Source organism: Sorex araneus, chromosome 2 (genome assembly GCF_027595985.1).
Source record: "Sorex araneus isolate mSorAra2 chromosome 2, mSorAra2.pri, whole genome shotgun sequence".
Lineage (NCBI taxonomy): Eukaryota > Metazoa > Chordata > Mammalia > Eulipotyphla > Soricidae > Sorex > Sorex araneus.
Window position 1 is genome coordinate 89,590,985 of NC_073303.1, and position 26,125 is coordinate 89,617,109.

General features: G+C 38.9%; 1 protein-coding gene across 2 annotated transcripts in view; it reads left to right on the forward strand.

Annotated features, from left to right (window-relative positions):
* The window catches only part of FAM135B (family with sequence similarity 135 member B), a 354,762-nt gene that overhangs the window by 245,048 nt on the left and 83,589 nt on the right, over positions 1 to 26,125 (forward strand). For both annotated transcript variants that reach the window (XM_055126148.1, XM_055126147.1), the window contains exons 6-8: positions 494 to 564; positions 8,541 to 8,714; positions 16,068 to 16,194. In XM_055126148.1, the coding sequence (XP_054982123.1) occupies positions 494 to 564; positions 8,541 to 8,714; positions 16,068 to 16,194 (372 nt within the window). The remainder of the gene's footprint in view (positions 1 to 493; positions 565 to 8,540; positions 8,715 to 16,067; positions 16,195 to 26,125) is intronic.

Sequence of the window (26,125 nt, forward strand, 5' to 3'; positions counted from 1 at the left end):
TCTTTTTGGGACACTCCTGGCTATGCACAGGGGTTACTCCTGGCTCTGCACTCAGGAATTACTCCTTAGAGTGCTTGGGGGACCATATGACATGCCAAGGATTGAACCCAGATCAGCTGAGTGCAAGACAAATGCCCTACCTATTGTGCTATCACTCCAGCCCCTTCTAGGATTGTCTGCTTAGATGAATTCCAGGTCCAATCTGTTTGGGAAACAAGCTTCTCAAAAGCCCTGACTATAGAAAATGTGCTATACATTTATTAATGCAATTTGGCCTTTCTCCAAATATTACTACAGAACCTTCCTATTTTCTCTGCACAGATACGACTTCAACCAGAAGTAGATAGAATATGCATGAAAATTCTTTAAGTACAAATGTTTCTAATTTTTCTTGAAATTATTTAGATCTAACTTTCTGGTAATTAATTAGTTAAATATTTTATGTGGACTAAATTTAAACTCTGAAATCCCAAGAATTTCGCTTCTCTTGTAGGTGGAAGAGGCACTAAGTGAAATTGATTTTCAACTCAAGGTGGACCTGCATTTTACGGATAGCGAACAACAGTAAGTATTGTGAGATTTGTAAATTCCGATAGTGTGACTTTTCTTCCACCCCAGCCCTTTCCCACTCTGGGATTCTCGTGATAACAAGCCTCAAATCATCTTGAAATCCAACTTTTGATTAGCTGCAGTGTCCCAACACCCTCCCACCTTTCCCTGCAGCGTAGGTAAATGTCTGTGTGGTAATACCAACTACCAAAACTTTAGTCGGGTTGCTCAAATGCTGCTCATGCAAGCTCACTCACTGTTTTCTGGCTTTTTAATTTTTGCACGTACCATTTCAGACACTTCTGTACATTTTCAGCATAACATTACTTAGCTATTTGGATCAATTACTTTGAAATTTGAAAGGAAATTCTGCCAGAATTTTCATATATCTATGCTCAGAATTTTCAACTATCTACTTCTGAGCTCCAATGGTCTCAAAATTAAGAAAAAAATAATAAAAACAGCTATATGCAACCTGCTCAGTAAAGTAAGAGGAGTCAACTCTCTGTCTCTCTCTGTCTCTGTTTCTGTATCTCTGTCTCTGTCTCTCTCTTTCTTTTCTTTTGTTTCTTTGGGCCACACCTGGTGATGCTCAGGGTTTATTCCTGGCTCTGTATTCCATAATTACTCCTGGTGGGCTCAGGGGACCCATATGGGTTGCTGAGAATCAAACCCACTTGGCCAAGTGTAAAGCAAGTTCCCTATCCACTGTACTCTGGCCTCAGAAGAGTAAAGTCTTCCTCAGTCTTCCCATCATCAAATTCTGTGACCCTTCTCTTCTATGGTAGACTATTAAATTTCTAGGGTAGAGCTTACTTTTCTTTCTTATGATTAATATCCTTTTTTTTTTCAGGCATTAGGAGGTCCAGTAAGTATATTATCAAATTCCAGGCTCATTTCATATTTGTAAATCCTTTGCGTTTTCTACAGCCTCCTTTCTACCATATACCTCTACTTCTAGTATTTATCACTTGGGAAAAATCAATGTAGGAGAAAAGTACAGAGACTTGTTTTATGATTCTCACCACATCTTTCCCCACTGCAATTAGAAGTCTTTAAGCTCAAGATCAGTGAGAAGGGAGGAGTTGGCAGAGGGGCAGGAAGTCATAGCCAACATTTCCAGTTGCACGGTTATATCTTAATATTTCTTCATATACAGATTCTGTATCAGAGATTATTTTGTTTTGGAGCTTTTATGGGCATCCTTTGGGATATATTTCTTAAGTGGCTTTCTTCCTCATCCCACTTGAAGTCCTTTGCCTTAATTGCACTTTCTATTGTTAAAGTTATTCACCCTTTGCCGGAAAATGTTTTGGCAGATACTTCACAAAAAGAACCTACATTGGCCACTGAGAATTGTAGTGTATATCCCATTACTGGTAGAAACCCTTCTTCCAAAGATTCTCAGTGTTCCTTTGGCCAATCAAATTGCTGAAGCTTCTTATCTGAATATTGTTTTTATTTTTTTTCCAAGTTCAATACTTTTCTCCCCATGTTATTTAAACACCATAGTTTACAAAGTTGTTCATGATGATTTTTTTTTAACAGTCATTCATACCCAATACCAGTCTCACCTCTACTGTCACCTTCCCTCCACCATTGTCTCAATTTTCCCAATCACCCCTCAAGCCTGACCTTATGACAGGCCCACAATTGTTTATTTTATATTGCTTATTATTACTACTAAATGGCTAATGAATTTATCAAAAGAAAATCAGTAACATTAAATTTCTGAAAATTGTTGAATCTCACCATGGGGACATTAAGTCCTTGTCTGAGGGTTAACTAAGTGGTTGTTGCTAGATAAGCCTTCTGTGTTATTTTGATGAATCAAGTCCTGAGGGCTGCTACATGATCAGACAGACACAAGAACCTGTTTCATAATTCTAGAGGAAATGGAGAAAGCACACTTACAGACCCACCTCATTAGGTTTAAGGGTAATTTGGGGCTCTTCTTTCTCCTTTGTTCTGTTATAATTTTATTGCTTACTCACCACTCTCCAAATTATTTCTTACTCTGGTCTCTACAACCTCTTCATCTAGTGTTTCACCTTCTATTTTTAGAGAACAGAGAATTAGGAGATAATTAGTCAAATGCTAGCAGAATGGTTCTCTAATCTCTTCGGACTTCAGACACCCTCTCAGAACTTTGTACCCTTTCTTGTAGACTTCCCCACCATATATATATATATATATATATATATATATATATATATATATACACATATATATAATCCCATTGCTCATCTATTTGTTCAAGAGGGCACCAGTAATGTCTCTCATTGAGAGACTTATTGTTACTGTTTTTTGGCATATCCAGTACGCACGGGTAGCATGCCAGGCTCTGCCATGCGGGCTCGATACTCTCGGTAGCTTGCCAGGCTCTCCAAGAAGGGTGGAGGAATCGAACTCAGATATATATAAAATACTGTATATATATGTATATTTATATATGCATACAGTATTTTTTGACGAGTTTTTATACCATGAAGAATTCTTTTGAAGGAAATCTGAAATACAGGAAAAGCACTACTGGGGTACCAGAGACATAACAGTGTTTGCGCACTGAGAAGGGGGATTGAGTGATGTGTAGAAGGTCATGTGTAATCTCTGGGGTAGCAGGAATATCTATCAATAGCTTTGCTGTGGTGTCTGGACTCAATATTCAAGTTCACACTCTTATTCATCTGGACCCTTAATCCATTTGATCACTTGCTCCAAGTTGTTATGTCTACTTAACTCTTGATGTGCTAGTAGATGCTTGAGAATTGTTAGCAGCATTATACGCTCCCATGATTTGATCTAGAACCACATTAACCTCAGGGCCCCTATAAGGTGTTGCTCTTCTAAACTTATAAAATCAGAAATAAATGCTACTCTTTTGTTCTTACATGACACAAGCACCTGGGTATTTTTATCATTCATTTATATTTCTATTAATCCAACCCTGTAGTGTCCTCTAATTTTCTTCAGAGATTTTGTTTATAGCTTTATGGTACCCAATTGCAGTTCATCACAGAAGCTTATCATTGATTCCTAGAACTCAGCCAAATATTTATTTTTAAACCATCTTTTAGGGATATTTTATGAAATATCATAGTTAACATAGGAAATAGGATTTCATCATCATTAAATAGTAGTTATTGATGACACTGTGAATGAAGTATATAAAGTACAGAAACTCCAACAGAGCACTCAAATTAAACTTAAAATACTGGCAAATTTCCTCCATTTTTCTAGACTTCAGTAACTTTGGAAAGAAGTCATTATTGTAGACTATAACTCAAACGCAAAGATTTTTTGAAAATTAATAATGCATATATATTATAAATTAATTTTATTTATTATTTTGTGCATATTGAAAGATCCAGTCAAGAATATTACCAATCTTCAAACTATCCTATTTGCTTTTGGTCCATATTCCCCTTTGCTTAGGGTTTCTTCCTGACTTTGTTCTCAGGGAACACTCCTGGTGTTGTTTAGAAGATTATATTTGATACAGAGGCTCACATCACAGTCAGCAGCATGAAAGGGAGACACCTTTACCCTGTACAATTTCTCCAGCCTAATTACAGTGTTCAAACCACATACATATACTTGCACAAACACACACACACAATGTGTGAAAATTCCTGCTACATCAAAAATACCTGCTAAGTTAATGTAGTTCTTCCTTTTTCATGGATTCCTAGATGTGCCTGATCTGGACTGTGCATCAACTCCTGAAGCAACAAAAAGCTTAATAATCCTAGACAAGGCCATTGCTATTTTCTCTTATAGTCTCTACCTGAAAACTTCACAGGTACAGGGCCATCACTATTTTCACTTATATTCTCTACCACGGGCTGGAGCGATAGCACAGCGGTTGGGCGTTCGCCTTTCATGAGGCTGACCCGAGTTCGATTCCTCTGCCCCTCTCGGAGAGCCCGGCAAGCTACCGAGAGTATCAAGCCCGCGCGGCAGAGCCTGGCAAGCTTCCGGTTCGTATTGGATATGCAAAAAACGGTAACAATAAGTCTCTCAATGAGAGATGTTGGTGGTGCCCGCTCGAACAAATCGATGAGCAACGGGATGACAGTGATTCTCTACTACAAAAACTTCAGCATGCTAGTAAACTCTTTTTTACTTCACAGAGCAGTCATTCTTTGTTATATTTTTCCATTTTTTTAATTGAGGCATTGTAATTTACAAAGTTATACATGATTGAGTTCCAGGCCTACCCATTATTGGCTTCAGCTTTAATCTGTGAAATACACAGAAACATTCTCAAACTGGATTAAAGTTCAGAAAAAAAGGACACTTTTAGTAATTCTTCATCTCCAACTAAATAAACATCAGCACTTGATAAATGATTTTGTTTAATATTTACTATTAATTTATAATCATCTGAGACATTTTCTCTGTGGACCATATTTATGCATTAGGTTTTTCTCTTTCTTTTGTAAATTGAAACATCCCTACTCTCAAGAACAAAGTTGTTCGTTTTGTTTTGTTTTGTTTTTTTTGCTTTTTGGGTCACACCCAGCAATGTACTGGGGTCATTCCTGGCTCATGCACTCAGGAATTACCCCTGGCAGTGCTCAGGGGACCATATGAGATGCTGGGATTCGAACCCGGGTCGGCTGCGTGCAAGGCAAACGCACTACTCACTGTGCTATCACTCCAGCCCCCAAAGTTGTTCTTAATCTCCATTAATTATATGTGTTTCAGAGAAATCCCCATACCCTACTTCATTCTTAAGTTTTCATTCCCATTAAAATGGTTTAAACTCTTGTCAGTGTTTGAACATCTTTGTTTCCCTGAAGTGCTTCCTCCACCTATTGTTTAGTTCTAAGGGCATATTTATAATTCACTAGAGATTGTGCATGAGTGGATTCAAGGTGATAATGTGTAGTCAGGGCAAACAGACTCTGGTGCTAGTTGATCTAGGTCTACTTTTCACTTTGCCTTGTTATTTTTGCACTGTTGCACTGTTGTCCTGTTATTCATCGATTTTCTCAAGTGGAGACCAGTAACGTGTCCATTGTGAGAGTTGTTACTGGTTTTGGCATATTGAATACGCCATGAGTAGCTTGCCAGGCTCGCCATGAGGGCGGGATACGCTCTGTAGCTTGCTGGGCTCTCTGAGAGGGGAGGAGGAATCAAACCCCAGGTGGCCCTCATGCAAGGCAAATGCCCTACTTGCTGTGCTATCGATCCAGTCCCCATTATTTCAAGTTAATTAACTCATGGTAGTCTTCCTTCCTCATCTATTAATAGCATAATTCTAATATAGCTTCATATAATGACCATGCTGATTAAGGGAAATTGCACCATGCTCAGTTCATGGGTAGGTCTCAGTAAATTAGTGCAAGAATTTAACCGAATATAAATGGTAATAAGTTTCTGAGGCTTAGGGGAAGGATTTTGTTACCTTCCCTATCAGGTTCTTCTTGGAAAAACAAGACACCATTATTTTCGGTCAATATAAAGAGTTAAAGTTGCTCCAGTGATAAACTTAACTCATTTATTAGACTTTTTCTTTGTGTACAAGGTCTCAGCAACAGGGATTTCAAGAAAGCAAAACCCTCTGGACTTTGTCTTGCAAGGGCCCACCCTCCATTTCTTATTGTTCTGTGTCTCATTTTCTCATACATGGACAAAGTATAGGCATCACTTCTGAGTCTTCTCAGTACTCTTTCCAGCCAGTGAAAAAATGGTTCCTCCAGGTCCCTCTAAGTGCTCTGGTTCAGATGAACTTTGAGAATGTAGGATTATTATGTAGAATATTTTAATCCAACATTGATACATTTATTTCCAAAAAAATAGTCTTGTTATTTTGTTTGTTCTACTTTATTTTGTGGAGATACCAAATGGTTTTCTGGACTTTATCTTGGGTCTGAAATCCCTCTGGTCAGAAATCCTTCCTGGCTATGTTTGTGGGACAGTTTTTGATCCTGGGAATAAAACCAGTGTCTGCAGCCTGCAAGGCAAATATTTTATTCCTGTAAAGTGTTTTTAGTCCATCTGTCCCACTTTTCTTTTCTTTTTTTTTTAATTAGTGAATCGCCATGAGTGTACAGTACCAGATTTACATATTATCATTCTCATGTTTCACTCATACAATGGTCGAGTACCCATCCCTCCAACAGTGCTTATTTACACCCCAATGATCCCAGTATCCCTCCCACCCACCCCCACTCCATTCCCCCCCACTCCACCCTGCCTCTGTGACAGGGCAATCCCTTTTTTCCTCTCTCTCCTTTTGGCTGTTGTGGTTTGCAATAGAGGTATTGAGTGGCGATCATATTCAATCTATAGTCTACTTTCAACACGCATCTCCTATTCTAAGCAGGTCTTCCAATCACAGTTTCCTTGGTGTTCCCTTCTCTATCTGATCTGCCTTTTCCCCCAGCATGTGAGGCCAGCTTCCAAGTCGTGGAGCAAACCTCCTGGTACTTATTTCTACTATTCTTGGGTGTTAGTCTCCCATTTTGTTATTTTATATTCCACAGATGAGTGCAATATTTCTATGTCTGTCTCTCTCTTTCTGACACATTTCACTTAGCATGATACTGTCCATGTTGATCCACTTATATGCAAAGTTCATGACTTCATCTTTTCAAATAGCTGTATAGCATTCCATTGTGTTGATGTACCAAAGTTTCTGTAACCAGTCATCTGTTCTTGGGCACTTGGGTTTTTTCCAGATTCTGCCTATTGTAAACAGTGCTTCAATGAACATAAAAGTGCAGATGTCACTTTTACTATACTTTTTTGCCTCTCCAGGATATGTTCCCAGAAGTGGTATTGCTGGGTCAAATTGGAGCTCAATTTCTAATTTTTTTTAGAAGCGTCCGTATTGTTTTCCAAAAGGGCTGAACCAGTCGGCATTCCCACCAGCAGTGTAGGAGGGTGCCATTCTCCCCACTTCCACACCAACACCGATTCCTTTTGTTCTTTTGGATGTGTGCCAGTCTCTGTGGTGTGAGGTGGTATCTCATAGTTATTTTGATCTGCATCTCCCTGATGATTAGTGATGAAGAGCATTTTTTCATGTGCCTTTTGGCCATTCATGTTCTTCCTTGAGAAAATTTCTGTTCATTTCTTCTCCTCATTTTCTGATGGGGTTGGATGTTTTCTTCTTGTAGAGTTCAACCAGTGCCTTATATATCCTTAATATCAACCCCTTATCAGATGGGTATTGGGTGAATATCTTTTCCCATTCTGTAGATTGTCTTTGTATTCTGGTCACTGCATCTTTTGCTGTGCAGAATCTTCTTAGTTTAATATAGTCCCATTTGTTTACCTCTTTTTCCACTTGGTTTGTCAGTTGCTGTTCCACTTTTATAACAAAGCATCTATTAGTTTTTGCCTTGTAAATTATGTCTTGAAAATAAGTTATATATGTATCTATATATCAGCTGAAAATTAGTAGATCATAAAGCAGATACATCTTTTCTAAAAAATTATTATAACTATTTAATGCTTTGGAAATCATCCATTCAATCAATTATTCTTTTTAAGAATGAGCATTTAATCAATTTCTACAGTGTGCTAGATATTTGCTAAGTGTTGCAGCTATGTTTTAGCACATTTTTACCATAAGGAAGTGGAAATCTCGTAGAATCACAGACTTATAAGGAAGCATTGGGCCGGACAAAAGTCAATAAAATGAGAAATGAAGAGAGGGCAAATAAGTTGTGAGTCTTGTGAAGTGTAGATATAGATCCATTGCGAAGGTTGGCTTGGTGTCAGTGAAAAAAGAGTGAAGAGTCCCAGATCTATCAATTGCAGTATGCGATATATCCTGGGTTCTTCTTTCACTTCATACCTGAATTTCTTCATCTGGAATTTTGGGAGCAAAAAATCTCTACAGGAGAGAGTATTTCTCTTTCCAGTAGAACACATGTGCTTGGTGGTTGACATGAGATGGTACTCTGTTGTCGGGTCCCCTAGGCATAGCAGGTGCAACCCACTGTGACTCATATGATTTCACTCTTGCCTTCCAGACTGAGGGATGTGGCTGGGGCACCCATGATCAGCAGTCGCACCCTTGGTCTTCACTTCCATCCCCGAAGAGGACTACACCATCAAGTTCCAGTGATGTTTGACTACTTCCACCTATCAGTTATCTCTGTGACCATCCATGCAGCCCTGGTTGCTCTGCAGCAGCCCTTGATCAGGTAAGAGATGTAGGGAATCACTTTGCCTTATTTGTTGTACTTTCACCTCAGATGTGGCCGAGATACACAGATCGGAAGCACAGGAGAGATCAGAGAAGACTTCTATACTGAAGGGTTAGGCTCTATGTTTCAGAAAAGGAAAATTGACAGAGATGCAGGACTAAACTTCTGCACACAATAGATTATACCTGAACACTTCTACTTTGACTTGGCTATTTTTCTTAGTTTTTTTCTTAGTTTACCTTACTTGCAAACTCACAGCACATTCCTCAGAATAAAACATTTATCTTTTTTTTAAATTTATTTATTTTTAATTAGAGAATCACCGTGAGGGTACAGTTACAGATTTATACATTTTTGTGCTTATACTTCCCTCATACAAAGTTTGGGAACCCATCCCTTCACCAGTGCCCATTCTCCACCACCCGTAAACCCAGTGTCCCTCCCACCCTCCCCAATCCCATCTCCCCCCCACCCCACCCTGCCACTGTGGCAAGGCATTCCCTTCTGTTTTCTCTCTCTAATTAGCTGTTGTGGTTTGCAATAAAGGTGTTGAGTGGCCGCTGTGCTCAGTCTCTAGCCCTCATTCAGCCCGCAACTCCCTTCCCCCACATGGCCTTCGACTACAATGTAGTTGGTGATCGCTTCTCTGAGTTGCCCTTTCCCCGGAACGTGAGGCCAGCCTCGAAGCCATGGAGTCAACCTCCTGGTACTTATTTCTACAGTTCTTGGGTGTTAGTCTCCCACTCTGTTATTCTATATACCATAGATGAGTGCAATCTTTCTATGTCTGTCTCTCTCTTTCTGACTCATTTCACTCAACATGAAACTTTTCATGCCCATCCACTTGACTACAAAATTCTTGACCTCCTTTTTTTCTAACAGCTGCATAGTATTCCATTGTATAGATGTACCAAAGTTTCCTCAACCAGTCATCCGTTCTGGGGCATTCGGGTTTTTTCCAGATTCTGGCTATTGTAAACAGTGCTGCGATGAACATACATGTGCAGATGTTGTTTCGATTGTACTTTTTTGCCTCTCTGGGATATATTCCCAGCAGTGGTATTGCTGGGTCAAATGGGAATTCAATATCTAATTTTTTGAGAGTCGTCCAAATTGTTTTCCAGAAGGGCTGAACCAGTCGGCATTCCCACCAGCAGTGAAGAAGGGTCCCTTTCTCCCCACATCCTCTCCAACAGCGGTTGCTTTTGTTCTTTTGGATGTGTGCTAGTCTCTGTGGTGTGAGGTGGTATCTCAAAGTTGTTTTGATCTGCATCTCTCTGATGATTAGTGATGCAGAGCACTTTTTCATGTGCCTTTTGGCCATTCGTATTTCTTCCTTGGTAAAGTTTCTGTTCATTTCTTCGCCCCATTTTTTGATGGGGTTGGATGTTTTCTTCTTGTAGAGTTCAACCAGTGCTTTATATACCATTGATATCAACCCCTTATCTGATGGGTATTGTGTAAATATCCTTTCCCATTCTGTGGATAGTCTTTGTATTCTGGTCACTGTATCTCTTGCGGTGCAGAAGCTTTTTAGTTTAATGTAGTCCCATTTGTTGATCTCTGTTTTTACTAGATTGCTTACTTCCGTGTCACCTTTGAAGATACCTTTATCTTCAATATCGTGGAGGGTTTCGCCGACCTTGTCTTCAATGTACCTTATGGTTTGTGGTCTAATGAAACATTTATCTTTAAGACAGGAAAACAGTGTAGATATAATATTTTAGTGACTACCAAATAAAGATTATATCTAGACCTATAACTGAGGCTCTGTTTCCTCTTACCAGCCTAAGTTTCTATTTACTGAAAAGCAGAATGATCTTTGTGCCTCCTATGTGCCTTTAAATGAATTGTGGCAGAGTTTCTCCAAGGATTCTGAACCACTGAGAACTTTTGAAATCTGTAGGTGGAGAAGCAAATGCTACCAACACTTAGCATATTATACTGTGCAGAACCATTTTCATGCATGCACTCAGTAAGGTCAGTGAAGTGTATCAAATTACTACAAAATCATGTGTATCTGTGTACAGAATCTTGCAACCTGGAATTTTTGAAAAGCTTCCTTTTCAGGGCAATATCTCAGTGTTGGGAGTTTAAGTTCATATGCAAAGGAATTCAGACTTCTCCTTACTTTCAGACATAGTATTAATGGTTTCAGTTCCACACCGGCATCAGTAGTTAGGCAATGAAATATGCAAGTTTGGTCACGCAATGCAATGAGATGTTCCTAGAGGCCTTTCCATGCCCATTGAGTCCACCTGCTCCAGCAGTACTGGCAAGTAGGCCTATTGAAAATATTGACTGAAAATATTAGAAAGTGACAGTATCAATGATCAAAATATTTAATAATGAATGTTATAAAAATTTAAGGGCTGGAGTGATAGCAGAGTGGTAGGGTGTTCGCCTTTCACTCGGCTGACTCCTGTTCGATTCCTCTGCCCCTCTCGCAGTGCCCGGCAAGCTACCGAGAATATCGTGCCCGCATGGCAGAGCCTGGCAAGCTACCCATGGCACATTGGATATGCCCAAAACAGTAACAATAAGTCTCTCAATGAGAAATGTTACTGGTGCCCGCTCAAACAAATCGATGAGCAATGAGATGACAGTGACAGTGATAAAAATTTAAACCCTAAGATATTTCTTCCAGAGATTAAAAACTAAGAGGGATTGAAGACACAGGTGAGATGATTTTTATGAAAAATTACTGGCAAGGTATACAGGAATGTCTGGAACAAAGCTGCATTTCACAGAGAGAAATCCTATGAGAAGTTAAGTTACATGATATTGAAAGGGCTAAGAACATTAGGGCCACGAGGATTGTGATTGCTGGCAAGGCATAACTCCAATCTGGGTTCTAGGTTGAAGCACATAGATGATGGCTTTCTGTGATTTTGGGACATTTACATTTTACAATTCTCTACTATCAACTATGTTGTAAGATACAAAAGACACTGTCGATGAGACCATGAGTATCCTTCATTTAACAGATTCTTATTAAAGGCCTGCTGTACTCATGCAGCAGTCTTAGGGGAAGAAAAATATAACCTACTGTGAGATTGAAAAGTATTGGAATTTACTTTTCCTTCAAGTGCAAAATTGAGTAGAATGCACAAATTTTTATTTTCAATTTATAAAATATCAAACACTGTCTCAGAGTATGACAGAAAATGTTAAAAGATCTATAGATGTACAAATCAAAGAGAGCAGACTTGAACTTTGGGAGTTGCATGAGAAATTGAATCCAGAAATAGTAGAATTATGATCCTGAACACAATATTCCTTTGCTATGTTGTATTTCTTATGAGGCTTGGCAAACCATGGTTTCAATCGAGAACATGACCTTTTTTCATCATTAAGGAAGAATTGATGGCAAGTGATTAGGACCTAGAATTAGCTGCTCTTGAAAAAAAGTCTTAGGTAGAAAACCAAACCAAGTATTTCTGTGCTTCTGAGACTCAGGTGGTGAGGACCACCTGGAATCAGAAATATGTTATGTCTAGGACCAATTTTTAATTTCTAGGAAGTATTCAATGACTCCCCTAACTTCTCAGAACATATATTATGCATGTGTAGGCCAATACATAATCACACACATATATGTATATATATGTGTATGGATATTACAAGGGAATGGTAGTAGTATAACAACATAGATAATGTGAGGATTCAATGAGATGAAGAATATAGTCTATATATATTTGGTGAGCATTTGGTATCTAATAGGAGAGGACACTAAACTTTAGCATAAAGTTTAGTATAAAGTTTAGTCTTTTCTTCTAAAAGCTCAAGCTACAAAAATAATTCATAAGGACCCTGAAAGGCTTAGTGTAGTAGGGAATAAATAAAAAAAGAGTTGTAAATTCTGATGTGGTGTACAAATTCCCCTGGAAACAAGATGCAGGATCAGGGTTAAAGCTGTGGGCTCTGGAATCAGGTTGCCTTTCTGAACATTCTGCTGGATAAGCCTGTTAGACTGAGAGTGTAAATTAAGCTTTCTGAGCTTTTAATGGAGTACATTATGAAGGTTTGGTAAAAGAGTTAAATTAGATATTTTTCATATAACTCTGGGTCAATCAGTTATGAATTATTTAACACCTTCTATCCCATGCTCTTATCTTAGCCTTTGATACAGCACATACTACTCACTAAATAACTTTAATCATGGGAAAGAAGGAATTCTGTTTAAGTAAAATCAGGGGAGAGTTTATAGAAGGAATAACTTTATAAGGTTGACTCAGAGATAAGTGATTATGACAATGAAAATTACATTGGGGGATGAATTTGAGTCTTATTGAGCAATGTGTGTAACTAATAACACATTAAGGACTTGAGAATGCATCTATGTTGAAAGGAGTAGGTGGTAAAGGCTTTGAGTAGAGCACACCTATGATTTTGAAAGGGTAACTCTTGCAGCTGTGAGTGCATCAGAGTGGAAGTTAAACTGGGAGCAGGAAGATTAGTTAGCAGAGGAAAATGTCCAACTAAAAGACTAGAAATCAACTTCCAGGATTTGACATAATGGTGAAAATAGGTATGACTTCTGCTCTTACTGGGATCGCTGCTATTTTTAATGATTTATACCTAGAAATTCTTTTCTTGTAGCTATTTGTTTGTTTGGGGCCCACATCTAGCTATTTGTGGGCCTTACTCCTCGCTCTGTGCACAGAGATCACTCCTAGCATTCTCGGAGGACCATACGTGGTACTGTAATTTAACCTAGTTCTGCCACATGCAAGACAAGCACTCTGCCTGCTATTCTATCTCTCTGGACCCAAATCTGGGAATTCTTAATATAAGGTTCCTTTAGAAACAGTCTTTTATATATCTGTCTGCAGCAACCCTGCCAGAGAGCAGCAAAATTAGAAATTTAGAATTTGAACCTGGGCCTCCCAGGTATGGAGATAAAAATAGTCCTGTCTTCTGTTCTCTGAATTTTGCAGGAAGAATTTCTTAGCTCACAGTGACTAGAAACAATGGAAATCCTTTAAAGCTATGGGAAATACCCATCAACTAAGGAAAGCTCTAGTTTTCTAGAAAAATAGGTTTTGTTGTATCACTGAAAGCCAACCTAGAAGAATCAAGTGTGAAATTTAATTTTAACCTTCACCATCCTAAAACAGACTTAAAAAGAGAAATCTAACTTTTAACCTTCAGCTAAATCTAACTTAATTTCTCTTGATATTCAGATCCACCCGAATTATTAATAAATTTCACACTTAATTCAAATAACAAAATATTATCTTTACTAATTTTCAGTCCATATCCTGAATGCATGATAAGCACCTCTATTCTCAAAATCTACAATTATTCTGAATCCCTTTTCTAGCTAACCTAGAATTGCTTCAGCTCTGAGATCAAAACCAATGAGAATAGATATTATATTATGCTTGAATTTTGGTTTTATTTTAATAGCTATATTTAAAAAGCAACTTGAGTTTATTATATTGTGATTTCATCAACAATGATCACTGACATTTATTATTATTGCTACTTGCCAATTATTCTTCTTCAAGGTATTCCCAACTTATTTCATTGAATCCTCATAACCCAGGTTGAAAGAATTAATATCAGTCTTTTTAACATATGAGGGAAAAGAGGCACTAGGAGGTTAAAAATTTCTCCATGTCATAGAGTTTATAGGTGTTGACCTGGTGGCAGGGACAGGAGATGAATCTTGGAAAATAGGTTTTATTGGTGCCACTGAACCATTTATCCATATTCTTCTTGCTTTTGCCTGAAACTGTTCATCTCATTCAGCCAGTTTAACTTATACATTGTTCTTTTCTGCTATGTGGAAGATTTCATGTTTATCTGGAATATCTGTGTCCATCTCTAGACCAAAACAAGGTGCAAGCTGTGTGTTAACCACATTCCCACACTAGAAACTAGCGTACTGCCAGGCATGAGTCATGAATCACTGTATCATTGTCATCCTGTTGCTCATCGACTTGCTTGAAAGGGCACCAGTAACATCTCCATTGTGAGACTTGTTGTTACTGATTTTGGCATATCGAATATGCCACAGGTAGCTTGCCAGGATCTGCCGTGTGGGCAAGTACTCTCAGTAGCTTGTCAGGCTCTCCAAGAGGGGCAGAGAAATTGAACCCGGTCAGCCACATGCAAGGCAAATGCCCTACACACTGTGAGGTCCATGAGTCATGTAACTATTAAAATATTTGAAAATGTCATGCTAACTTTATTTCTGTCAATAAATAAAGCAAACCTGTTTGTCATTGATGAAATTTTTCATTACTTTTTAGAGATGATGTCTTATGGCATTCTCTGTCAATAAGCTATATTTGTAATTAAAGACTTTGAATGCCTTTGGAATAATTAAGTCTATAAAATATTTACAATCTGGCAGTCTATGTAATGGACTAAATTTGAAAGAAAGGTAAAGCAAATCTAATTACATTTTTTCTGATATATCAATGGACAGAGGTAATTAGTAAAAGAGGTTATAAAAATCCAAAGAAGATGAATTAATACTATGACTCTAAATTTATTATTTTATAATTTAGGTAACTGCAATAAAAGTTTATTGGGTCAAAGTACAAGTTTTCTACAATTCCTCACTACCAAGGTGCTCAGAAGTACCCCTGTGTCATCTCTAGTCTTACCTTTTTGCCAACCATCTCCTGCTACCACTGATTTATATATTTCAATTTGTATTATAAGGCCAAGACTCTGCCAGGGAATCAATTTCTGTCATTGTTCTTTTGATAGCTCATAGAGTGGACAGGATCTGAATAGGTACTAAGCAGATGAGCATTGCCTCGGGTAGCATTGCCATGATAATATTAGATATGAAAGTGCCAGGAACTTATTCGACTTTTGCATAGGTAAGTGTTCAGGAATATATTATACTTCTGCATAGGTAAGTGAGATAATATTTAAGTTTTCTTCACATAAGAACACATAGAGGCTCAAGGAGGGACAGGAATTGGGGAAGCTGAATCTTGACTGAGCCCCTGTAAGAGCAGAAGCAGGATCCACACCATGGTGAATTCAGTCTATATTCTTGGTAAGAGGACCATCCTCCTAAGGACAGTCCTCCTCTTGAGGCTGCTGTGTCAAGATCTCTCAGTGTGAAAAGATCTTTCAGGCACCGAGGGGCATATTTTTGTAAATGTATTGGATGTTTGTCATGTTTAGCTTCCAAGCTCATATGCCAGTTTTGTCACTTTTATTATTTAAAAAAAATGCCCCAACTAAAATTTTCAGGGATATGAACTACTTCTTTACTATGATAACTCATAAAGTGACTGATAACATCCCCCAGATGGCTGAATCAATAACAATACCCTCACTTCCCACCCTTATATCCTACTTTAATTTCCTTCATTTCAGTTTTACTCGTCCAAGAAGAGGCTCCTGGCTTGGTAAAGGTGGCTCAGAACTGGGACCAGAACAATCTAGCCTTTCTTTGGAGAATCTGGTCTTTGGAGCTGGATACTGCAAGCCAACATCTTCAGAGGTAATCTCTACCTGGGAAAAGGGCACCAAAATAAAAATTGCGTTGTAAGGTATATGTGTGCTGAGAATCTTCCTTTTCTCAAATACCTCATTTAGAGATTCTTTAATATGCGTGTCCCTTATCTAGTTATCCAGTTTTCTTTTATCTGCCTCTAGGGTGATTAAACAGGTTCTTAGATACATATAATATAGTTCCTCTTAGATTTAGTTTGATGAAAAGTATGATTCACTGAAGGTTCTGGAGAATGTTGAGAGACCTGTTCATTCAGCATGGTATCTTTGAAAACATATTATAGTTAAGGTAACTCCAAAACCTCTCTCTCTTTCACTCTCTCTGTCCTTCTCTCTCAATTACTAACATGTAAATTTCTCATGGGTCAGTATGTAATTTTAGTACTATGATCAGTGGAAAAGGCTCAGTCCAGTAGCTGGTACTTAATAAGTACTCAATAAGCATGCATCCTTTGCCCTTCCTTTTGTTAAATCTGCTCCAGTAACATGAATCATTAATCTTCTGCTATGTCCAGGTTGTTTTCCAACATGAAATTACTCAGTTTATATATAAAGTGACCAAATATATTATTTGCTTTTTTAGGTACTAACTCAGAACTAACAAATTCATGGTATTTGGGGTTTATCAGATAAATTGACCAATAGCTTTGATTGATTGGATAATTTTATATAGATTATTAAAGATATAGATGATATGTGTATGCATATGTATGATTTTATATATGAAACATATAATTGACCTTGAACATCATGAATTGTACATTAATTACATTCAGTTCTTTCTAGCTCCTTTTCTCCCCTCTCTTCCAGAGCCTACTCAACATGAAGATAACAAGGGTGATGCTCTGCTATTGTATTTTATTAAACTTTTTTTATGCTTGGCTTGTTTTATTCTAGAATATAGCACAGTACCAATACCAGAAAGAATATATTAGCTCTATATGTTGTTGGCAAGTCTTCTAGTCAACAGAAGGCATGGTATAATTAGGAGCTAATTACCAACTAGTTAGGGTAATTAACTTGAATTTTGTGAGTCAAAGTATGATGCAGTTTCCAACTTCTCTCAGGAACATTATTAACTCTTATGTTGTTTATGAATTGGAGATTATATATGTAAATATATGCATATACAAACATACATGTTAGATAGACATAGAAATTAATCATAAGAACTCAGCTCATATAAGTCTGAAAACTGATGAGCCTTACAGTCTGTCATCTGCAAATTGGAAACCTAGGAGAGGTAGTTATATAAATTCCAGCCTGAGTCTGAATTTTAAGACAGGAAGAAATGTATATATATATATATATATACATATATATATATATATATATGTTTTAAGACAGGTCCAGAGGGAAAAATTTCTCTATTTTTGTTTTGTTCTTTCTAGGACCTCAATATAGTGTAAGATGCTCACCCAAGTGAGGAGGGCAGTTTGCTCTGTCCAGTATCTTAATTTAAAGGTTAATATCACCCAGAATCACTGTTATAGACATACCATGTACTGTTTGACTAATAATATGGGCACTCTGTGTTAATTTGACATTAATGATTACCCATCACAGAACCGGCAGTGTAAGTGTGAAAGGTTGTCTGTACTCAAGTAGCCGCCAAAGGAGAAGCTTGCATCTTCTGGTGAGCAATATGCCCACCCAGATGGTCCACAGAGTCATTATATGCAGTGGGTTAGTGTTTCTATGCTTTCCACTTCCCATACTCTGTGCCCCAGTCAGGAATATGACCTCCATAACTGCCTAAGTTTGGCCTCTGTCTTGTCTCGGTTTCTGTGTTATATGTATTTTGTGGGAGCTGCTAATAATTGCTGCTGAAACCCCTAAACAATAACAGTGTAGTACTGTCATCCCATTGTTCATCGATTTGCTGAAGCGGGCACCAGTAACATCTTCATTGTGAGACTTGTTGTTACTGGTTTTGGCATATTGAATATGCCAAAGGTAGCTTGCCAGGCTCTGCCGTGCGGGCAGGATACTCTGGTAGCTTGCCCGGCTCTCCGAGAGGGACGAAGGAATCGAATCCAGGTTGGCCTCATGCAAGGCAAATGCTCTACCTGCTGGGCTATCGCTCCAGTCTACAAACAGTAACTTATCAGCAACCCAGGGAAAACATGCCATATGAATGATAGTCAAAACCCTTTGAACCATATATAAAAACAAAGTCTAATTAACAAAACCCGAATGACGTGATCCTCCCAAAGATCTTCTTTCCTGTTTAATATTATTTTTCCCTATACTATTTCCCCGAACCCCACACCCCCCTTTACACTTACTTATTTGTCCTTTGGCTGGAAATAACTAGGACAGTCATCCCCAAAACCATCCTTTGGAAACAATCCGATTTTGTTTATCTGTAGGGCTAAATGAGCATTTTACCAACATTCTGACTCAAGTCAACAATAAATCTAACCTACGATCCTGTTCTCGTGTAAGGAGTTGGCAAGTGGGGAATGGGAGCTGGCTGGGTCGTCCTACACTCGCTTTATAAGCTGCTTCCTCTGCTTCTGGAACCTCCCCGGATGAGGGGATGGACACCGGGCACATGGGCACCCAGATGGGCCGGCGCAGCACTGCTCCATGTGGCCCCAGACCCCGAGCTGGAACCCAGTGCCCGGCGCATGTCATTAGGGAAAAAAGGACATGGTACCTGAATGTATGGTGGGGGCTTGTGCCAAAGAATAAACAGACATTAGTGTAACTGAAAATTAATTGAAAGAGGGATTCCAGTGACTTTTCAATGCAAGAGGTTGAAAAGGTTCAGTCTTCAGGTTTTTAGAGATGACACAGTCCCTGACTGTGTCAAAGAATTGAAACTGGAAAGATAGTCAACCAAAGCTGATGGGTGATTATTTATTACCTTGTGCCCCTGGATGGCTTCAGGACTTTGACATGGGAATGAGAATGGATAAAAATCAGAGACTTGGATTTGAGTCTTGCATATGGTCAGCTCTTATTCAATTAAAGCCCCACATGTGATCACTGAGCACTTCCAAGAGTGATTTCTAAGTTCAGAAACAGGAAAAATCCCTGTGCACAGCAAGGTGCTGCTCCAAATTCCCTCCCAAATAAATAATTAGTAGTCAGGGACTTTAGCTCCCTCTGTAAAGCAAAGACAAACATGGAAACATGGAGTCCTCATCATTTGATGATGCTATGTACATCCCCTACATTACTCTGATCCTTTTGCTGTGGGTCACTCCTGGGAAATCTCCCTGTAGGTCTATTGAAACTTTTGTTATGATCATATTATAGATTTTTTTCTCATTTCTTTCCCCCAACCATACCTTGTTTGCTGGTCTCATAAGACTCCCCAGTACATTCCTGATTTAAGAATATCCTGCTTAGATTAGGTTTTCCAAGTAACCTGGCATGGGATATTAGGGAATAGAGGAGGTTACAGGTTAATTAAAAATATTTCACCTTTTATCCCACTGCTGGTGCCACAGAGCACAATTGCTTGATTATGGTATGATGTTTGTCCTGAAGGATCTCTAAAGTATGTGTGGCTCCTGATGCAATCCTACAAGTTTTCATTATTAGGCCAGCACATCTGTGAAGCTCTTTCTTAGTTCTTAAGAAAATATTCTTGTTCCTAAATGCTTTATCTGCTGTCAAGTCTCAGCTCAGCATCTCTACTTTTCCTCCATTGGCCTCTAATAGATTATGGACAGGGGGATCTCATTGGCTGTACACCCCCATGGCCAAGAAGCCTTCCTGGTTCACATGATAGGTGCTCAAGAAATGTATGTTGAGTTTCATATGTGTGTGTGTGTATGCCCCCTGACTCTATGATGTTTGAGGAAGTCTTTACCCCTGAGACTATTGTGAAGCAGAACAGAGAAAATTTTGGTTTCAAATACCTGCTTTAATATGTGCTATGTGACTTGAGAGAATGTATTCACATGTGTGATAATTAAAGTTTCTCAAATATAAAATGTGAAAATGTCTATCCTTAGGGGAAATTTTAGAAGTTAATAAATTTATGAAAGTACAGAAATAGAATCATAGCAAGGACCTGATATTGTTTTTTTTTTTGTTGGCTACTTTTGGGATGAGTGTGAAAGAAAGCATCCCTGTCATTTATCAGAGTCAGAAAAATTGACTTATTTGTCAATGCTTAGAATTGGACTTGCTCACAGATCTCAGCTCAGTGGGTTATTCTATGGACCTGATTCTTTTCCTGTGCATTTTTCACTTGGGCCCCAGCCAATTATGCAGGCTCAGTGCTGCTTACCCACCCTGTGCCTTCTCACCATGCAAGGGGTGCCAAGCAAAGGATAAAATCCATTCCTCTTCCTTTCCCTGAGAATTGTACACCAACCCCCATCCCTGCCCCCTGAAGTCCAGTGCATTCGTAAATGCACTACAGAATCCACACGGATTGTAGCATCAACTGGATGGATTTGAGAACAGCTATTTCCTTCAAAATAAGCCTTTCCCTACAGAGACATTTGAATAAACCAGTTTCATAGAAAAATTAGCTGATGGTCATGACAAATCATAACAGGTGAGGGTTGATCTTGCAACCCATAGTACCATCTTGTTAGCCAGACCCTTTGTCCTGTAGCACACTTTTGCAGCAGGCTTCAGACCTAACTTTAGGGGGATCTCACATTTTTGAACTCTCTCTTCACAAGCCAGCAACTCTGTCCTGTCAGGATTATTGCCATACCCACTCCAGGCCCCCCTCACCCTGTACTAGTGGCTGCTCTGTCACAGAGGATACTAAAGCCTGTTTCACGGGGTTATGCACAGAAGAGGAAATAGTCATATTAAAAAATGTCTTGATTTTACAGTGTGGTGTGAAAGTCTTCAATAAAATCCACTGCTGGAATTAGTTTCCTACAGTATATGCTTGGACTGGAGCCATAGCACAGCTGTATATTTGTACACACACACGTATGTGCACACATGCATGCAGAACCACGCATGCACACATCCCACACACGCACACAGAGATGCATTTGCCTTGTAGGCAGCCGACCCGGATTTGTTTCCTCTGTCCCTCTCGGAGAGCCCGGGAAGCTACCAAGAGTATCCTGCCCCTATGTCAGAGTATGGTAAGCTACCCATGGTGTATTCGATATGCCAAAAACAGTAACAAGATGTCTCACAATTAAAACGTTACTGGTGCCCGCTCTAGCAAATCCATGAACAATGGGAGGACAGTGCTACAGTGCCAGTATTTGCACACAATTAAACTGAGTGTTATTCAACGAGCATGAGTTTATTCTCATGAATAGTACAAAGAACGAACTGAGTGAAGTCTTAGTTGTTTTTATTTTGAGCCTCATCAGTCTCCTCTTATGAGCCAGCCACTCACTCTCTCTGGCTCTCAGTTTCCTAACACACAGAAAGATGATTGGACAAGTTTTTGAAGTATTCTGATTTCTTTTCATACTTTTAAACTGCCATATTCCTGAAACTGGCTGGTGATATTTGGAACACTGATTTATATTTATAGTGTTAGTTCAGTTTCCCCAGACAAGATATGTATATTTGTACACACACATGTATGTGCACGCATGCATGCAGAACCACGCATGCACACATCCCACACACGCACACAGAGATGCACACACAGCTATCTATAGATGGTGATTATTAAAAAAAACATGTCTTTGAAAAATACTCTGTGCCATGAAATCATTAGCATTGATACACACTATATTAAGTCCCAAAGCTACAGTTTTATATTTCCTAAGGTGTTGAAACTGAGACAGAGGTTAAATTTTCTCAGCAGTCACACAGCTGGCATGAACTAAAATGGAGTTTTAACTCAGTTGACTTTCAACCATCTTTCTTCCCCCATCATTACCCACTAGGTTAATGGTTACCTATAGGGGAGAGAGAGACTCTTCCTGCCAGAGCAGGGCACATTGTGTCTGATTTATTTAGTTGTGCACTTGGTCACGGCATGATTCAATGAGCCTTTAAAGGGAGTCAGAAATGATTCAAGGTGAGAAAATCTAAATGAAAGATGACAAAGGTCTTTATATGTTAGGCATCACTCCATTCATTACTGTGTACCACCCAGTACATTTTCTCATCTGTGGAGATAACATAGATTACTCTATGGGGAAATACGCTCTGTGGACTAGATAAATCTGTTTGCAATAATTATGTTTTCAAATAAGATGAAGTTCCTCTGTCCTCTCTTTGATTCTGAACATGATTTCTGAGATTGAGGACCATGTCCTTAAGATTATCTTTCAGGTTGCTACTCCAGAGTTATCTTCTTTTCATTCACATTTAGAGAATTGTAAAATATCTTCTTTGAAGGGAGTGTTGCTTATACCGCATTCTGCAGGGTACTTATGTCCATACTGAGTCTCCAAACACAACACTTCCTCCTTCCCAAAGAGGTGGTGTCTATCTGACATGTGCTTTGAGGACATAGAAGCTGAGGAACAGGAATGACTTTCAGATAGTAATGTTTGTTTTCCCAGATATGCACTTAATTTTACCCTTTGACTCCATTCTTACTGTATTACTTACTTACTATATACCCTTGCTTGTTCACCATGATCATTTAATTCCTTTTAATGGAATTGAAAATTATGCTTATAATACAAAAGCATTTGTTTATTATTGATATAAACAGACGTATCATTTAATGTCTCTGGCCAGTGGTATCCAGATCTACATGTACATACATGGTCATTGGTTCATTCGCAATCAAATAAATGTGTAATAAAGAGCAATGACATTATATAAGTCATGCCCAAGAGTTAGGTGCACAACACTTTGGAAATGGCAGATTTATTCCCACCTGTTTGATATCATTTTAATAGATTTTTGTGCCCTTTTGAGCTACAACTATATTGTAGGTGTGGCCACCACCTCTAGGACCTAAGCTTCAGGACCTAAGCTCTCCTAATCCAGGTAAGAGGCCTGGTGGTCTGGTATAAGGAGCCATGGCCATTAATATGGCCATGAGTTTTTCTCCCCCTCCATATCCCATAAGAACCATACATTAGCCTCTTATGTGAAACTTTTGCTAAGGCCGTCTGTCCATCAAAAACATATTAGGCCAATATTCACTAGCCCTACTTCAATTAATATTACACCAAAAACACAATAGTAACAGCGAGCATAAAAGTCCAAATTGCACAGGTTACAATGGTAAAACAACACAGAAGACCCATCCAGTAATAGCGAGTTAGATAAAAGCTCTGACAAGGAATTTAGAAGAGTGTTTCTGAAGATGCATAGGGAGCTAAAAGAAGCAATGGAATGCACCAAGAGGATTTTAAGAAAAGAAGTAAGGAAAATGCAAACAAAATTACAAGCAGAAATGAAAGATCTGAAAAATCTGGTAGGTGAATTGAAAAACTCAGTGGGAGGCCTTAGCATCAGAGTAACAGCTGCTGAGGATAGAATCGGTGTGCTCCAATAGGAGGTGCAGAGAATCTCTAGACAATAGAAGGAAATGGAAAAGAGCCTCCAAATAAACAGACAGATGTCAAGAGAAAATTGGGATGAAACCAAGGGGAATAATGTAAGAATCACTGGAGTCTCAGAGGGACAGGAAGAAAACTCTGATGAAGAAGAAACTGTCAAAGACATCATTGCTGAGATGTTCCCAGAGCTGAAGAGCACATGCAAGCAGATTCAGGAGGCTGGAAGGGTACCGGCTAAAAGAAATCCAAATAAAAATACTCCAAGACACATCCTGATCAGAATGACAAAAACATGAACAAAGAGAAAATTCTGAAAGCAGTAAGATCAAAGAAGGAAATTACCTTAATGGAGCATCCTTAAGATTTACAGCTGAGTTATCTGATGAAACCTTCAGGGCCCAAAGACAGTAGTGAGATATAGTGGAAAAAAAAAAAAAACTCAATGAAATAAACTCCTCACCAAGAATACTTTACCCAGCTAGACTCTCATGCATATAAGAAGGAACAACACACAGCTTCACAGACAAACAACAATTCGGAGACTTTATAGACTCAAAATCATTGGTAGTGGAGAATGGACACTGGTGGAGGGATGGGCTCTCGAACATTGTATGAGGGAAACACAAGCATAAAAATGTGTAAATCTGTAACTGTACCCTCATGGTGACTCACTAATTAAAAAATAAATTAATTAAATTATAAAAAAAAGGAAAAATTAGGGAAAGAAAAGCATGGTGATAAGAACAACTAAATGGGTTACTTTAAGACAGGACAAGCCCCTCAATACAAGAAAGTTTGGTAGAACATTGGGACAAAACCCTATAACAATATCTCTCTCAACATCAATGGGCTAAACACACCAATTAAAAGACACAGAGTGGCAGGATGGATCGAAAAATTGAACTCAGCATTCTGCTGCCTGCTAGAAACATCTGAACCTTCAGAGAAAACACAAATAAAAGTCAAGGGCTCGAAAAGAATTATACAGGCAAACAACTCCCTCACAAAAGCCGAGTTGGCCATTCTAATATCAGACCACACTGATTTCAGACTGAAAATGGTCACAGGAGATAGTGAAGGTCATTTCCTATTGATCAAGGGATCTGTACATCAGGAAGAACTCACACCCCTAAATATATATGCGCTTAATGAGGGACCAGCCAAATACTTAAAACAACTACTCATAGACCTGGAGAAAAACATCAATAACAACACAATATGAGTGGGAGATTTCAACATGACTTTATCACCTTTGGATAGGTCAGCCAGACTCAAGCTTAGTAAGGACATACTTTAATTGAAGGAAGAAATAGAAGAAAGGGGCTTAGTAGATATATACAGGACACTTCATCTCCCCAGAGTTGAATGAACATTCTTCTCAAGTGCACATGGGACCTTCTCTACAACAGACACACGCTAGGCCACAAAACATACCTCCATGAAATTGAGAAGATAGCAATTGTATCAACAATCTTCTCAGACTGTGATGCACTGAAAATAGAAGTGAGTCATGCACACAAACAGAAAATCAAATCAAACATGTTTTAAACAGCTCACAATGGAAAAATGAGTGGCTTAGAAAGTAAATCCAAAAGGAAATCAAAGGATTCCTAGAAACAAAGGAGAATGAATATATGAGTTACCAAATCTTATGGCACATGACAAAAGCTGTGTTAAAAGGAAACTTTATAACTCTAAGAGCATTCCTCAGGAAGAAAAAATGAGCCAATATGTAGGATATCATGGGGTTTGTCTTTTCATCCTTGCCACAGGGAACTTAGTTTACCTTAAAGCAATGTCCTTTCTGTATAGATACAGGGAGACAGTTAATATTATGCTTTGTAACTTGGGAGTTGATTGACTCCAATAATATTTACTCCTTGGCATCTGCTTTCTCAACTCAGTTGTCCTTAGTTCTTAGCACCCCTAAAGCAGAGTCCTGACTAGGGACTGAATGGACCCAGGGCGAGCTGTGAGCTACCCTGACATCAAAATGGGCCAGGCCAAACTGCCACCATACTCAACTATAAGTTGAGAGCATGGTCGTAGACAAATGCTGTCATGATCCAAAAGTAACGACGAGACTAGGACCCTGCTGGGGCTAGGAGGACTAACCTGGCCTGAGGACTGTGGTCTGGAATATATAGTGAGATGTCCTCAGGAAGAACCAAACTTTAAGTTTGATATATCTCTTACTGTGCTCATACAGAATGAAATTGCTAGAAATACTTGAAGTAGATTTACTACAATGAATTAAGTGGATTCATGAGTGAGGCTTGTCCGAACGTGTGGAGAGGGACCTTGAGCATGGCTGTGGCTAGGTTCCGGAGGTCTTCAGCTGCCGGGGCTCTGCTCAGGGCAGGGAGGGAAACTCAACTTGCTCTGCTCTCAGGGGCCCCAGTGAAGATAGCCAGGCACAGGGGCAAGAGACTCTGTGTTGCTTTCTTCCAAGAGTATTGTTTTATAGTCTCTGGATCTTGACTATTGATGCAATTACATGGC